General features: G+C 44.8%; 1 protein-coding gene across 2 annotated transcripts in view; it reads right to left on the reverse strand.

Annotated features, from left to right (window-relative positions):
• Positions 1-12603, reverse strand: part of LOC135552270 (voltage-dependent calcium channel gamma-7 subunit-like) — a 39233-nt gene extending 26630 nt beyond the window's left edge. The window contains exons 1-3 of one of the 2 annotated variants that reach the window (XM_064983791.1): positions 12517-12603; positions 10464-10638; positions 5735-5930 (exon numbers count right to left, since the gene is read on the reverse strand). In XM_064983791.1, coding sequence (XP_064839863.1) covers positions 5735-5924 — 190 coding nt within the window. In that variant the 5' untranslated portion in view covers positions 5925-5930; positions 10464-10638; positions 12517-12603. The remainder of the gene's footprint in view (positions 1-5734; positions 5931-10463; positions 10639-12516) is intronic. The other variant, XM_064983792.1, reaches the window with a different exon arrangement.
• Between the last annotated feature and the right edge of the window lie 3257 nt (positions 12604-15860).

Consider the following 15860-nt stretch of genomic DNA (forward strand, 5'->3'; position numbering starts at 1 on the left):
CTGGTCACTATGAATACTTGGTGATGCCCTTCGGCCTGACCAACGCCCCAGCGGTGTTCCAAGCGCTCATAAACGATGTGCTTAGGGATATGCTTAACATATTTGTGTTCGTTTACTTGGATGACATCCTCATCTTTTCGAGCTCCCTTCAAGAACACACTAAGCATGTCAGACAAGTACTCAAACGCCTCCTGGACAGCCATCTGTACGTTAAGCCGGAAAAATGTGAATTCCATTCATCCCGAGTACAATTCCTGGGATTTGTAGTGGAACCCGGTCGAGTCCAAATGGACCCTAGGAAGGTAGGGGCGGTAGCGGATTGGCCCACCCCCAAATCCGTTAAGGATGTTCAGCGTTTCCTGGGCTTCACAAACTTTTACCGCAAGTTCATCAAGAACTTCAGTTTGGTGGCAGCTCCTCTCTCAGCTTTAACCAAAGGTGGCAATGCAAGGTTTGTGTGGGGAAGAGAAGCTGAGACGGCCTTCCAAGGACTCAAGCAGCGCGTCCTCTCTGCTCCCATCCTGATACTACCGACTACGGATGAACCATTTGTGGTGGAGGTAGACGCATCAGAGGTTGGTGTTGGAGCTGTTCTGTCTCAGAGGGTGAAGACAAGAAGCTTCATCCGTGCGCTTTCTTCTCACACCGGCTTACCCCGACTGAGAGGAACTACGATGTGGGGGATCGTGAACTCCTAGCGGTTAAGATGGCATTGAAGGAATGGAGACACTGGCTCGAGGGGGCTTCTCACCCGTTTCAAGTGCTTACGGACCACAAAAATCTGGAGTATATCCAGCAGGCGAAGCGATTGAACTCTAGACAAGCTAGATGGTCTCTTTTCTTCAATCGATTCCAGTTTATCCTCACCTATCGGCCCGGGTCGAAGAATCTCAAACCGGATGCCCTGTCCCGAGTCTACGCTCCTGCCATTCGAGATGACACGGACATGCCTGTCCTTCCTGCTGCTAAGATTGTGGCTCCGATCTCGTGGCAAGTTGAGGATACCGTGAGACGTGCTCAAGCTAGCGAACCGGACCCTAAAGGAGGCCCTGCCAATCGGTTGTTTGTCCCCAAGGCAGTGAGGACTCAGGTCCTTTTGTGGGGGCACTCCTCTCGCCTCACCTGTCATCCGGGCGTAGGTCGCACCTTGGAGTTCATCCAGCGTAAGTTCTGGTGGCCTACCATAAGAGAAGACGTTGCCACTTTCGTCAATGCCTGCCCCGTGTGCTGCCAGGGCAAATCTTCTCACCTCCGCCCTCAAGGACTCCTTCACCCTTTACCTGTTCCCCACAGACCCTGGTCCCATATCTCATTGGACTTTATTACTGGACTTCCTCCATCCCATGGCAATACTACTATCCTAGTCATAATCGACAGGTTTTCAAAGGCGGCCAGGTTCGTCCCTCTGACTAAGTTACCTTCTGCCAAGGAAACGGCTGAGTTGGTAATTAATCATGTGTTCCGAGTCTTCGGCATTCCTCAAGATGTGGTTTCTGACAGAGGTCCCCAGTTCGCCTCAAGGTTTTGGAAGGCCTTCTGCCAACTCATGGGGGCTTCTGCCAGTCTATCTTCAGGGTACCATCCGGAGTCCAACGGCCAAACAGAGAGGATGAATCAAGAGCTGGAAACCACCCTCCGATGTATGACTCGTGACAACCCGTCCACATGGTCATCCTTTATTGTTTGGGCCGAATACGCGCACAACACCTTGCGCTCCTCCTCCACTGGTATGTCCCCGCACGAGTGTCAGTTTGGCTATGCTCCTCCATTGTTCCCGGACCAGGAGGCAGAAGTCAGAGTGCCTTCAGCCTTGAGGTTCGTCAGACGCTGTCGGCTTATGTGGAGGAAGACCTGTCTTAATCTGATGCGTTCCTCACAGAGGTATCAACAACAAGCCAACAGACGTCGCCGTCCCGGGCCTACCCTGCGCCCCGGCCAGAGAGTCTGGCTTTCCACAAGAGACTTACCTCTACGGGTGGAGTCTCGCAAGCTGTCCCAAAAATACATCGGTCCCTTCAAGGTTGCCAGGAGAGTTAACCCAGTTTCTTATCGCCTACACTTACCCAGATCCCTTAAGATTAATCCCACATTTCATGTGTCATTGTTAAAACCTGTTGTTTTTTCTCCCCTTGTCCCGGCAGACAGACCTCCCCCTCCGCCTCGTGTCATTGGAGGCCAGCCGGCTTATACCGTCCACCGGATACTGGATTCCCGCCGGGTGCAGCGGTCCTGGCAGTATCTGGTGGACTGGAAAGGCTACGGTCCTGAGGAGCGCTCCTGGGTTCCTGCCAAAGACATCCTGGACCCTGACCTCATTCGTCAGTTCAGGGTCCTCCACCCTGAGAGAGCTGGTAGGAACGTCAGGAGCCGTTCCTAGGGGGATTCTGTCAGGATTTGGCCAGGGTTGTTCCGGGTTTTGGTCAGTAGATGTCCCCATTGTGCTTTTTCTCCCTATGTTTTTCCCTTGATCCCCATTATTATTTGCACCTGTGTCTCGTTTCCCCTGATTGTATTTAAACCCTTTGTTTCCCTCAGTTCTGTGCTCTGTGTTTGTATGTTAGCACCCTGCCCTAGTGTTCTGTGTGCTCTTGTCGATTCCGGGTGAAGTTCTTGTGGTATTCTGTTTTTTGTTTTTGTTTATTTTTGGTGAGTTTCTTTTGAGGTCTTTTTGTGTTTTTCCTACCACCTTTTGGATTTGCCATTTTTTGTATTTTAGGATTTTTTCTTTATTAAATACACCGTCTTAAGTACTGCTGTATCTGCCTCATCTTCTGGGTTCTGCTGACTATTCGTGGCTCAGTTGGTTAAGTGACTGTTTCTCACTCCGGAGACCCAGGTTCGAAACCGGGTCCTGACATGACACAATCCATCTGCAATATTAAAGCTGATCTACCCCCCCCCCAAAAAAATATATATATACAGTATATATATATATACATAATAAGTAAGCAATGTGTTGAATAAAGTGTTTACAGTGCTGAATAAAATCTTAAACATGAACTCACTCATAAAAACAGCAGTTCTTTGCTGTATTTGTCAGTCTTTAGCGATGTTTTTTAGAGATTTGAAATCTCACACAGTAGAGTTGACTATCGACTTTGCCGTGGGCTCGTGAAAGCTTCAGACCAATGACATACCATATTTTCTGCAGACACTGGGATCGGAGCTATCTGATTGGCCAGCGGTAGGTCAATCTGTGCACTTCATTTGGTCTCAGTGCCTGCCGGGTAGGTGCAGTTTGTACCGTCAGACGCAACAAAATGGTTAAAAATCCATGGCAACCCGAAACATGTGCCGCTACCGCAAGCAGCGCAAAACGAATAAAAAACAGGAAAGCAAGGCCATCGTTGGGCTTTTTACTGAAGTATTTGACGATTGACTAGGAAGGCCTTGGAGACCACTGCCCAAGTCCATGTAGATGTCAGAATAAAATTCTACTGGAGGTGTTGCATCAACCCGCGCGGATCAATCCGACAAGTCATCCACGCACATCGTTTTGGCCCCAGCCATAGGGCTCTCTACCGTAACAGTGACCTCTGGCGTAGCCAAAACTACTCTTTCCCATACTCGTACTGAACTCGGCAAAAAAAGAAACGGCTTCTCACTGTCAACTGTGTTTATTTTCAGCAAACTTAAACTTAATGTGTAAATATTTGTATGAACATAACAAGATCAACTGAGACATAAACTGAACACGTTCCACAGACATGTGACTAACAGAAATGGAAGAATGTGTCCCTGAACAAAGGGGGGGGATCAAAATCAAAAGTAACAGTTAGAATATGGTGTGGCCACCAGCTGCATTAAGTACTGCAGTGCATCTCCTCCTCAAGGACTGCACCAGATTTGCCAGTTCTTGCTGTGAGATGTTACCCTACTCTTCTACCAAGGCAACTGCAAGTTCCCAGACATTTCTGGGGGGAATGGCCCTAGCCCTCACCCTCTGATCCAACAGATCCCAGACGTGCTCAATGGGATTGAGATCCGGGCTCTTCGCTGGCCATGGCAGAACACTGACATTCCTGTCTTGCAGGAAATCATGCACAGAACGAGCAGTATGGCTGGTGGCATTGTCATGCTGGAAGGTCATGTCAGGATGAGCCTGCAGGAAGGGTACCACAAGAGGGAGGAGGATGTCTTCCCTGTAACGCATAGCGTGGAGATTGCCTGCAATGACAACAAGCTCTGTCTGATGATGCTGTGACACACCGCCCCAGACCATGACGGACCCACCACCTCCAAATCGGTCCCCCTCCTGTTAGTGTCTTAATGACCGTTCCACAGGTGCATGTTAATTAATTGTTTATGGTTCATTGAACAAGCATGGGAAACAGTGTTTAAACCCTTTACAATGAAGATCTGTGAAGTTATTTGGATTTTTACTAATTATCTTTGACAGACAGGGTCCTGAAAAAGGGACATTTATTTTTTTGCTGAGTTTATGTATAGTATGATAGCACCAGCAGTTAGCTACCAACAGCTGGCAGACATGTTAACATTTGGTTTGTTTTATCAGTGTTATTTAGGTGGAAGTCGCGAGCTAAATGCGGTAGCTCTATAGCTAGATAATGGTAGCATAGAGGTACAGTAGCTCTTTCACTTATCCAGTTCACTTCCATGCTCACTGAAGCCCGTGATAATGCTCAGGTGATAATGCACACTCAAATACACCTGCCTCATTCTTACTAATTTTGCCCACTTTTTACAACGTTTTTTAATCCCTGTGTGACCATGAGCTGCTTTAGAGAAAACCTAATTATAATACTATAGCAATTGATTTAAGAGTTTTTAATTTGAGTTTTGTTTGGATGCTCTAAGTTACTATTCTTCGTCTCGGGTGTAACGGCACCCGTGCCAATATATCCTCCAAAACACTGTCTTCTCAGGCCTTATCACTGAATTATACACTGAGTGTAGAAAACATTAGGAATGCCTTCCTAATATTGAGTTTACACACCCTTTTGCCCTCAGAACAGTCTCAACTGGTTGGGACATTGACTCAATGTGTTGAAAACGTTCCAAAGAGCAGGTTTCTTAATGATTTGTATACTCAGTGTATTACTCTTTAAATACACAATATAAGTATACAGTGCATTCGGAAACTATTCAGACCCCTTGAATGTTTCCACATTATGTTACGTTGCAGTCTTATTCTAAAATGGATTTAAATAAATGTTTTTCCTCATCAATCTACACACAATACCGCATAATGACAAAGCAAAAACATGGTGTGGTATAAAGGTTTAGCAGTGTATATTAACCCCACTGCTAACAGTATGCTTAACCCTAACCCTAAATTAAGAAAACACTTTTTTGTTTTTTAAGAATTTTTACAATATAGCCAATTCTGACTTTGTGGCTTTGGTAACTAGTGACAACCATTGAGGGATGAGCTCCGTGTATGAGTAATGTGATCTGACGCAAGACAATAGGGTAACAATAAAACACGTGTGTGTGTGTGTGTGTGTGTGTGTGTGTGTGTGTGTGTGTGTGTGTGTGTGTGTGTGTGTGTGTGTGTGTGTGTGTGACAGAACAAAATGTGAAATGTAGCCTATGTTGATTCCAGTACCTGCCACAAAGCATTACAGTAAGGTACTGTGTGCCTCTGTACATATGAACTACTGTTTATACGTAGCGCTTTCCTCACGTGAAACCTGCCACAAAGCATTATGTGTACAATACGTTCATGCGTGCTTCTGTACATTCTAAACGAAATGTGTCTATTCCAGCATACCTGCCACGAAGCAGACCCTCCACATGCCGGAGTGCAGGGCCATCCTGACCTCCATGCTCTGGTTCTGCTGTAGAACCACGCCCTCCTCCATCAGCAGCCAATAGTCTGTGGACACAGCCACGCCCACCAGGAGCAGGCCGCAAGCCCCAAACACAGAGGACAGGAGCGTGAGTGCCCGTGTGCTGAACATGCTCGTCTGAGGGAGAGAGGAGAGAGGATAAGAAAGAAGAGAGAGGGAGGTGAGAGGACAGGTGAGGTTTGGGGTCGAGTCGATTTCAGTGCAGCTAATTCGGCAGATGAATGGGAAAGCCTGGTTGAAATGGAGTTGGCCTCTCCCCTGGTGGGTTTTCTCATCAGAATAACTGAACAGAGACCAATTTACAGTAGAGGAACCACTTGGTTAGTTTTATCACTTGGTTAGTTTTAGAGGAAGAGAAAGCTTCTCCACGTGACTGAATGATCCCTTTTATGACATTGCTTCACGTTTCATTGAAGATAATTAACCAAAGGACAGTTTTCTGTCTTCAACTCATCTTAAAAGAGAAACAGACAGAGGAAAGTGGAGGATTATCTGCCAGTGTCTTTGGATACATAGCGGTGACAACTGGTACATATCCTGTACATACTAACCTGATTAAACCAAGCTGAATGTTGCAGTCAGTCTGGTTTAACTACCCCCCTGGGCACACACTGGTTGAATCGACGTTGTTTCCACATCATTCTGACGAAATTACGTTGAACCAACACGGAATAGACGTCAAATTGACGTCTGTGTGCAGCGGGTAGGCTATAGGTAGCATAAGCAGTGGTAAAAATGCAACACATGACCGCACAGCCCGCTATGCCAGTGAATGGGAACGACCTCACCGCCACAGAGCAGCGTGCTGCAAATTACAGGTGAGGCTCCTCCACTGATGACAGTGTGGCTTTACCCACTCAAACCGTTTCACTGGTGAGAAGAAAGAAAAAGAGAAAACCTGCACGAGGAAAAGAGGAGAGGAGGAGAGCAACTGTGGTGCCCGAAAACCAATGACCTCATCACCGATTTGAGATGCACTGCACATTCACGAGTGTCACAATGTATTTTTCTCACTCATGATGACTCACCAGTTACAAATATTTGATATGGTAAGAAGCAGCCCCCCCCCATCCTGTCTCCCTCGTGTGAATAGAGTCTACCCAGACCTTCAGAAATCCGTTGAATAAACATTGTCAACTCAAGAGGACAGTGACCAAGGGTAAAAGGAGGACTGTGTACGTGTCAAGATTCCCTCACAAGATTCCCTCAAGGCGACCGATGATGGTGGTAAGGAGGTGAAACCGTTAGCATCTGTTGTGCTCGGGAGTTGTGTACTTGTGTCTGCAAGGTCAAACAGAATGTGAAGATGAGGCACGCCATCGAATTTGGATGGGAGCTGAGAAGAGGCTTCTTTATAAACAGTGTTGAATGTGAGTGCTAGACACGGCAGCCAGAGAGAGGGAAAACACCATTCTCAAACAGATACTATGACAATTTGCAGTAAAATGTCCGTCACACTACTGGGCAACCGAACCAAGCCAAACCAACCTACAGTGCATTCAGAAAGTAGTCAGACCCCTTGATTCCAATTGTTGCTATATTACAGCCTTATTCTAATGGATAAACAAATACCCCATAATGACAGAACAAAAACAGGTTTTTATACATTTTAAGGACATTAATGACAAATTCAAAACTGAAATATCACATTTACATAAGTATTCAGACCTTTTACCCAGTACTTTGTTGAAGTACCTTTGGCAGCGAATACAGCCTCAAGTCTTCCTGGGTATGACGCTACAAGCTTGGCACACCTGTATTTGGGGAGTTTCTTCCATTCTACTTTGCAGATCCTCTCAAGCTCTGTCAGGTTGGATGGGGAGCGTCGCTGCACAGCTATTTTCAGGTCTCTCCGGAGATGTTCGATCAGGTTCAAGTCTGTGCTCTAGCTGGGCCACTCAAGGACATTCAGAGATTTGTTTTCCAAAGCCACTCCTACGTTGTCTTGGCTGTGTGCTTAGGGTCATTGTTACTGTTGGAAGGTGAACCTTCACCCCAATCTAAGGTCCTGAGTGCTCTGGAGCAGGTTTTCATCAAGGATCTCTCTGTACTTTGCTCTGTTCATCTTTCCCTTGATCCTGACAAGTCTCCCCAGTCCCTGCCGCTGAAAACAATCCCCACAGCATGATGCTGCTACCAGCATGCTTCATCTTAGGGATGGTGCCAGGTTTCCTCCAGACGGGCGGCCAGCTCTTTGGCCGGGCGGCCAGCTCTAGGAAGAGTCTTGGGGATTCCAAACTTCTTCCATTTAAGAAATGTTTTGGTACCCTTTCCCAGATCAGTGCCTCGACACAATCCTGTCTCTGGGCTTTACGGACAATTCCTTCAACATCAAGGCTTGATTTTTGCTCTGACATACATTGTCAACTGTGGGACTTATATAGACAGGTGTGTGCCCTTCAAAATCATGTCCTATCAATTGAATTTACCACAGGTGGACTCCAATCAAGTTGTGGAAACATCTCAAGGATGATCATTGAAAACAGGATGCACCGGAGCTCAATTTCGAGTCTCATAGCAAAGGGTCTGAATACTTATGTAAATAAGGTTTTTTATTTTCAATAAATTTGCAAAAAAATCTAAGAACTGGTTTTCACTTTGTCATTATGTGTAGATTTATGAGGAAAAACAGTCATTTAAGATATTTTATCATATGGCTATAACGTCACAAAATGTGGAAAAAGACAAGGGGTCTGAATACTTATGGAATGCACAGTATACATAGTTGTTGGAACCGTTCTGAAAAGGGCAACGTAAAAAATAAAATATCCAAGACTGCACAGTTTGGTTGGGGTCGGCACGATGTGTGGAAAGGGTAATAGATACCATCTGGCCTTACGGATGGACAAAAGTAAGAGTAAGAGGCGTGGATCGTGGACCGGGTCAATCCCTCATGGATCATTCATTATGGGCTCTCACATTTTGAAGCGAGGAAAGAGACGAGAAAGAACAATTCCCTTGATTCTTCATTCCCTTGAAACACTCTGGACTTCAGTAACATGAAGAGACCTATGTTTCTCTAAGATAAGGCATTGGGGTGAATGAGATTCCCTTTGTAGTTAAAGCCTACAGAATAAACCACAATTCCCATGCTGCACCCTCAGCTAGGCTCCATTACAGCTAGGCAATTTGGACATTCACCTATATTGCAATGAATTGCCTGAATTGATGTGATAATGAGAAATAGAATGATACATTTATAACATGAATTTGCACCACAGCTTTTTTTAATGATCATTTAAACTACTACTACTAGTTTGATGGTTGGTCAAATCAATTGTCCCATTAAAAATTACCAATATTAGCAAACGTATTTCTTGTTAAAACTTCACATTTCTCTAGTATAGGCTACTTATCGTATTGATCAGCAAAAAGCCTGCGTAAAGTGATGGGTACTGTCAGTGTCGATTGTTTTTAGTCTATCGTCCCAGCTCTAGGCTCCACCACTTTGTGTTGGGACTGGGAGAGCTTAGGTCTCTGGGAGCAAATGTACGGAATGACACTTGAATGTGGGGGGTGAATAGTGAATGGTGGCTTATGTTATAGCATGGATGGGGGAGGGAATCCATGAAGAGATAAATAAAAGGAGGGATCAGTAGAGGGAGAGTTTGGAGAGAGAGAGAGAGAGAGAGAGAGAGAAATAGAGAGAAGCTTCAAAGGAAAAATGTTTGAGGTCAGTGAGAGTGTGGATCTGTCCACTAGTATGGTGCTGAAATAACAGAATAATAGAACGCTTAAAACTAAGAGAGAGGGAGAGAGAGAGAGAGAGACTGGCTAAGGGGGAATATGTTTGAGGTCATGGTTAGAGTGTGGAGCTGTCCACGAGTGAGGTGCTGAAATACCAGAAAACTAGATAGCGTAAAACCAAGGACACTATTAGCCTATAGTCTCATGTATGGGTCCAAGCACACTACTGTACTGGGTCAGCTCCTTCTTTTTGTTTTAGCTTAAATAACAAACGTCACACTTAATTAATTAGATAGGTTTATTCATTAAGGTAGTAATGTTGGGTCATTAGCATACAGGTGTTAATAAGTATGTAATAATATTAATATTTTTGAATAATTGAGACCTTCCACCAGTGAGAAATGGAGTCTGGGAATAGGCACTTTACTTGAGGTATTGTGCCCTGCAGCATGCAGCATATAGGGCTGTCATACGAATAGCATGATCCATTATCTTAACATGTCATGATGGGACATTAGTGGCGAATCCAATGTCAGCCTGCATGAAAACATTGGTGTTGAAAAAACGTCACCACGTGTCATGACAAAATGATATAGCTTGACATGAACCGTCATAGCGTGTTATGACAGGTCTCGTAATTCTGTTGAGTGTGTGATGACATGCGTGTAGGTACAGTCCAATGGGACTAGGCTTCTCTCAATGAAATGTGGCCAATACAGCGACTTTCAAGGACACACGGCAGTTTATAGAATCCAATAGGGAGAAATACTTGGAATACTACGGAGAGTCAGAGTGCTTCATTGTGCCGTTGTCTCCTTAGAACAACATTGGATTAAACGTCGTAGGACAGTATGATGGAAAGAAGAAGGGATGGATGGGTAAGACAATTTGGAGCGATCGTGGGTCAAGTGGACAAACTGCTGAGTGGTACAGAAACTACAACTCCCAACACCCACTACTCACTCTTTCTGACCAGCCCCACAGTTGATATTCCCAGCTAAGCGGCCAATGAAGGCTCAGGAAGGGTGTCGTTTTCTGTTGAGGCGGCAATATGTTCCACTGTCAGCAGGCTCGGCCAACTGGCATGAAGAATGCAGTATTTAAAGCAGGGACAGGAAAGTAGGTCTGACATCAGCTTCTTGAGTGAGGAAAACCATGCACAGGAGAAAGCACATGAAAAACACAGTAATGTACAGAGTGTAGTACATTGTATAAATGTACAGAGTGTAGTACATTGTATGAATGTAAAGAGTGCAGTACATTGTATGAATGTACAGAGTGCAGTACATTGTATGAATGTACAGAGTGTAGTACATGGTATGAATGTACAGAGTGCAGTACATTGTATGAATGTACAGAGTGTAGTACATTGTATGCATGTACAGAGTGTAGTACATTGTATGAATGTACAGAGTGCAGTACATTGTATGAATGTACAGAGTGTAGTACATTGTATGAATGTACAGAGTGTAGTACATTGTATGAATGTACAGAGTGCAGTACATGGTATGAATGTGCAGAGTGTAGTACATGGTATGAATGTACAGAGTGTAGTACATTGTATGAATGTACAGAGTGTAGTACATTGTATGAATGTACAGAGTGCAGTACATTGTATGAATGTACAGAGTGCAGTACATTGTATGAATGTACAGAGTGCAGTACATTGTATGAATGTACAGAGTGCAGTACATTGTATGAATGTACAGAGTGTAGTACATTGTATGCATGTACAGAGTGCAGTACATTGTATGAATGTACAGAGTGTAGTACATTGTATGAATGTACAGAGTGTAGTACATTGTATGAATGTACAGAGTGCAGTACATTGTATGAATGTACAGAGTGCAGTACATTGTATGAATGTACAGAGTGTAGTACATTGGAATCCATGAATGATATAGAGATAACGAACATCAAATGTGCTCAATGAGGGAAGAAGATAAACTGTTGCGAGAGAGTGATGGAGAGAGGGGCGGGGAGGAGACATGTGGGGGGGGGACATGTCTAGGGAAAGACCTTGGCCCCCCAAAAATGTAGGAGCATCCAAGAGCTCTGACTGAACCTACACATGCCTGTACAAAGCCAACTATTCTTACAGTTACGGGCACCAACCACCATTCACAAATACATCCAGGATCTATAAACAGCCATGTCTGTTTTCTTTAGCATTATATGCAGAGGCATTGAAAGCTATTAAAACTGATTGATGGAGACAGGGATAACCCATCCGAGCATTTAAATTGGACACCCAGAGCCACACTCCCCCCCCCCCCTCTCTCGAGCTCTCCTCCTCCTCTCCCTCTTTTTCCTCCTGCCCCCCCCCCCCCCCCAATCAAAAACTCGACACACACACTATTTTAAACATGCACATGGACCCAGATACAGAACAACTAGGCTACTGCAGCACACATCATATACCATCACCTTCCCCTCAGGTTTTACCAAGTAACAGGCATTACTTTTAGTCTCCCATACCAACTACATACCAAAATTGTCGTGATTCCCATTCCCTTCACACTTCCACACAGAGCTTCACCACACATTACAGTGCGCTGTTGCACTGCAATGAACAATGCTCACCAGTGGCAAAAGCGACACGAAAATGATTCTAATCATCAAGAAATGTCATGGGAAGGAAATATTCACGAAGGTAACATTCTCAGAGCCTGCCACACGCACATCTTGCGGGGAGCGAGAGAGAGAGCGAGAGACCAAAGGCAGTATATTATAGAATGATTGACTTCTTTTTCAGATTTTTCAAAACCAAATGTCAGTCGCATGCATTTCTTGTGTGTATTCAGCGAGACTAAATAGATGCAGCAAATGTTACAGACAGACTGACTGTAGCCCACAACACACTGACAGACGGACATCATCATGAAACGTGTGAACTGCTATAACCCAAAATGAAAACTATGATGATGTATGATGAGACATTTTTCAAGACGGTTTATGAAACGAATGGTCATTTGTATAGCGTAATTATGACATATAAGCAACAGGCACTACTCACTCTTTCCGACCGTCCAAATTATTGGTGCAGCCGTCGAAAGATCCGCGCGCTAGGGAGCTTTGACGGATTGTGCAATTTTCCTTTTGCCCCCCCTCTCTCTCTCTCTCGCTCTCTCCCGCTCTCTCTCTCTCTCTCTCTCTCTCTCTCTCCCTCTCTCTCTCTCTCTCGGACTCTCTCTCGTGTGTTTCCCCGTATCGCCCCCTGTCTCCTCTCTCCCCCGCTCTCTCTCTCTCTCTCTCTCTCTCTCTCTCTCTCTCTCTCTCTCTCTCTCTCTCTCTCTCGCTCTCTCTCACTATCTCTCTTGTGTTTCCCCGTATCGCCCCCTTGCTCCTCTCTCTCCCGCTCTCTCTCTCTCTCTCTCTCACTATCTCTCTTGTGTTTCCCCGTATCGCCCCCTTGCTCATCTCTCTCTCTCTCTCTCTCTCTCTCTCTCTCTCTCTCTCTCTTTTGCCACCCTCCTTTCACTCACTCTCTATTTCAGCACTGCGGAGAATAGGTTGAATGGGCTACACCGAGGAACGCGCAGAAGATACATTGAAGCGCGGGGGAAAGCGCCACACAGATCGAGGGACAGAAAGACCGTGGAGAGTTGCGAGCGGAAGACGTGCTACTTTTGCAAGGAGACAGACAAAATCCTACGACACAGAAGCAGGCAGGGACACGCAGTTGGGTTGGCTATCGCACTCACGCAAGCACGAGCCCGCACGCAACTAGCAACACGTACACACACATTGCATTCAACGTGGTATGGAGAGGGTAATGAGGACAGTGATTATTCTACCAGTCTCGCGCAACAACACAGTGCTAATTGGAAACATTGCATTGGTTCATCCAATTAATGTATCATTTGAATTGAAACAGAGAATGAACAGGGAAGCATATAGAAACTGCTCCTGAGTTAGAGTCTAATTAGTATTTTCAATACAAAATGTTTTTTTTTTACGGAGAGGAGTGATCAGAGACAATATATGTATGGTTTTGAATCATATATCAATACTATTTCATGCTCATAGATATACTGAAAAAAAATACAGAAACGCAGCATGTAACAATTTCAATTATTTTACTGAGTTACAGTTCATATAAGGAAATCAGTCAATTGAAATAAATTAGTTAGGCCCTGGAGGCGGCTTATGGTAGAGAAATGAACATTGCACTCTCAGGCAACAGCTCTGGTGGACATTCCTGCAGTCAGCATGCCAATTGCACGCTCCCTCAAAACTTGAGTCATCTGTGGCATTGTGTGACAAAACTGCACATTTTAGAGTGGCCTTTTATTGTCCCCAGCACAAGGTGCACCTGTGTAATGTTCATGCCATGCAGGTACTTCTACACCGGCATTGCTTGCTTTTGGGGGTTTTAGGCTGGGTTTTTGTACAGCACTTTGAGATAACAGCTGATCTCAGAATGTCTATATAAATACATAAATATATATATATATATCCCATTTAGCAGACGCTTTTGTACAAAGCGACTTACAAGTTGGCTGGGGCCACTACTTTTACATATGGGTGGCCCTAGCGGGAATCGAACCCATGACGCTTGGCGTTGCAAGCGCCATGCTCTACCGACTGAGTACCTATAAGATCATATTCTTGGTATGCCACACCTGTCAGGTGGATGGATGATCTTGGCGAAGGAGAAATGCAAACATAACAGGGATTCAAACAAATGTGTGCATTAAATCTGAGAGAAATAAGCTTGTTGTGTGCATGGAACATCTCTTTTATTTCAGCTCATGAAACATGGAACCAACACTTTACATGTTGCCTTTATATTTTTCTTCAGTGTATATTTGATGCATGCTTAAAATGGCAAGCGAGTGAGCTGCGCTGGCTTGCAGAGGGAGCTGAAGTTGTATAAGGGAAGGGGAGGAGGGATTGGCAGTCGTAGCTCAGTTCAGGCTGCTGCTCACCGCGTGACGCACACCGCTCTGCTTCTATGCCTACAGCCAACTGCACAACCGCACACACACACTGGGCATACCTGACTTCGTGGTCATCCAGATGTATAAATCGCCATGGTGTGTGTGTGTGTGTGTGTGTGTATGTGTGTGTGTGTGTGTGTGTGTTCATGCTTGCATGCTCCCATTCATGCCCGAGTAGCCACAATAACCTTAACAGACTGATAGGAATGGCTGTGAGTCACAGAGGTGTGTGCTCAGCATTGGACTCTCTCCCTTTCCAAACCACACACAACCACACACAACCACACACAACCACACACAGGACCGACTGTACCGCCTGTCCTGCATAATAGACTGAAAGGTCACAAAGTAGAACAGAGATTATTTTATTGATGGGGGAAATTAGACCTTTCAACCCTATGGATGCTATCACCATTAGCTGTCAATCATTGGTCCGATCTGATGCTCTTTGACATTTAGTCAAGTTTTCATTGAGTTGCATGAGTAGTTAGCCGTTAGCTATTTCCAGGTTCTCCATGGCTTATATTTACACAATGAGGCCAGGGGAGGTGTGGTATATGGCCAATGTACCACGGTTAAGGGCTGTTCTTATTGGCCATATACCACAAACCCATGAGGTGCCTTATTGTTATTATAAACTGGTTACAAACGTAATTAGAACAGTAAGAATACATGTTTTGTCATACCTGTGGTATATGGTCTGATATACAGCTTTCACAGCTTTCAGCCAATCAGCATTCAGGGCTCGAACCACCCAGTTTATAATAATGGGTAACTCCCTGTTTGCTGTACTTGAGTATAACTGTTTACTGCTATGGCACCAATGCATTAGAACAAGGGGATTGGGAACTGCAGAACTTGCTTGGTCACAGAACTGTTTTGTGCTCTCATCCCAACTCCTAAGGTGACAATGACCAAAGGAGTTGGCAAAACAGAACAAACAGATCTTGGACCAGGCTAGTAGAATCACCAAGCACTTGGGGGGGGAAAAAAAACAGAACATCTGAGATGACAAAATAGGATTCAAAAACCAGAAAAAAACTCTATATGTTCCTGAAATATGTTAAAAAGAAGCCTTCATTTGAATACAGCCCCCTTGAGAGAGGGGCAAGTCGGCCTCATTGACCCAAACACCCCAAGCCAGCTCATGGAACACCAACAACATGAAGAGGACATATTATTTTAATCGTTCATCATCCCTCCCTCTTCCTTCCCCGTTGTATTTATTTTTGGTCCCCCCTCCCTCCTCCTTTCTCTATTTTTTCAGTCTATTTTTAGATGCATGCTGGGGAAATCCAATACATGAACAGTGATATAAATAGCATGCTGTACATTGACCGCCACACATGAAATAAAAGGTGACACACTCATACCCATGTTATCATATGTCATAGCAACTGATATAACTTGTCATAAC

This window comes from Oncorhynchus masou, chromosome 13 (assembly GCF_036934945.1).
Source record: "Oncorhynchus masou masou isolate Uvic2021 chromosome 13, UVic_Omas_1.1, whole genome shotgun sequence".
NCBI classification, from domain to species: domain Eukaryota; kingdom Metazoa; phylum Chordata; class Actinopteri; order Salmoniformes; family Salmonidae; genus Oncorhynchus; species Oncorhynchus masou.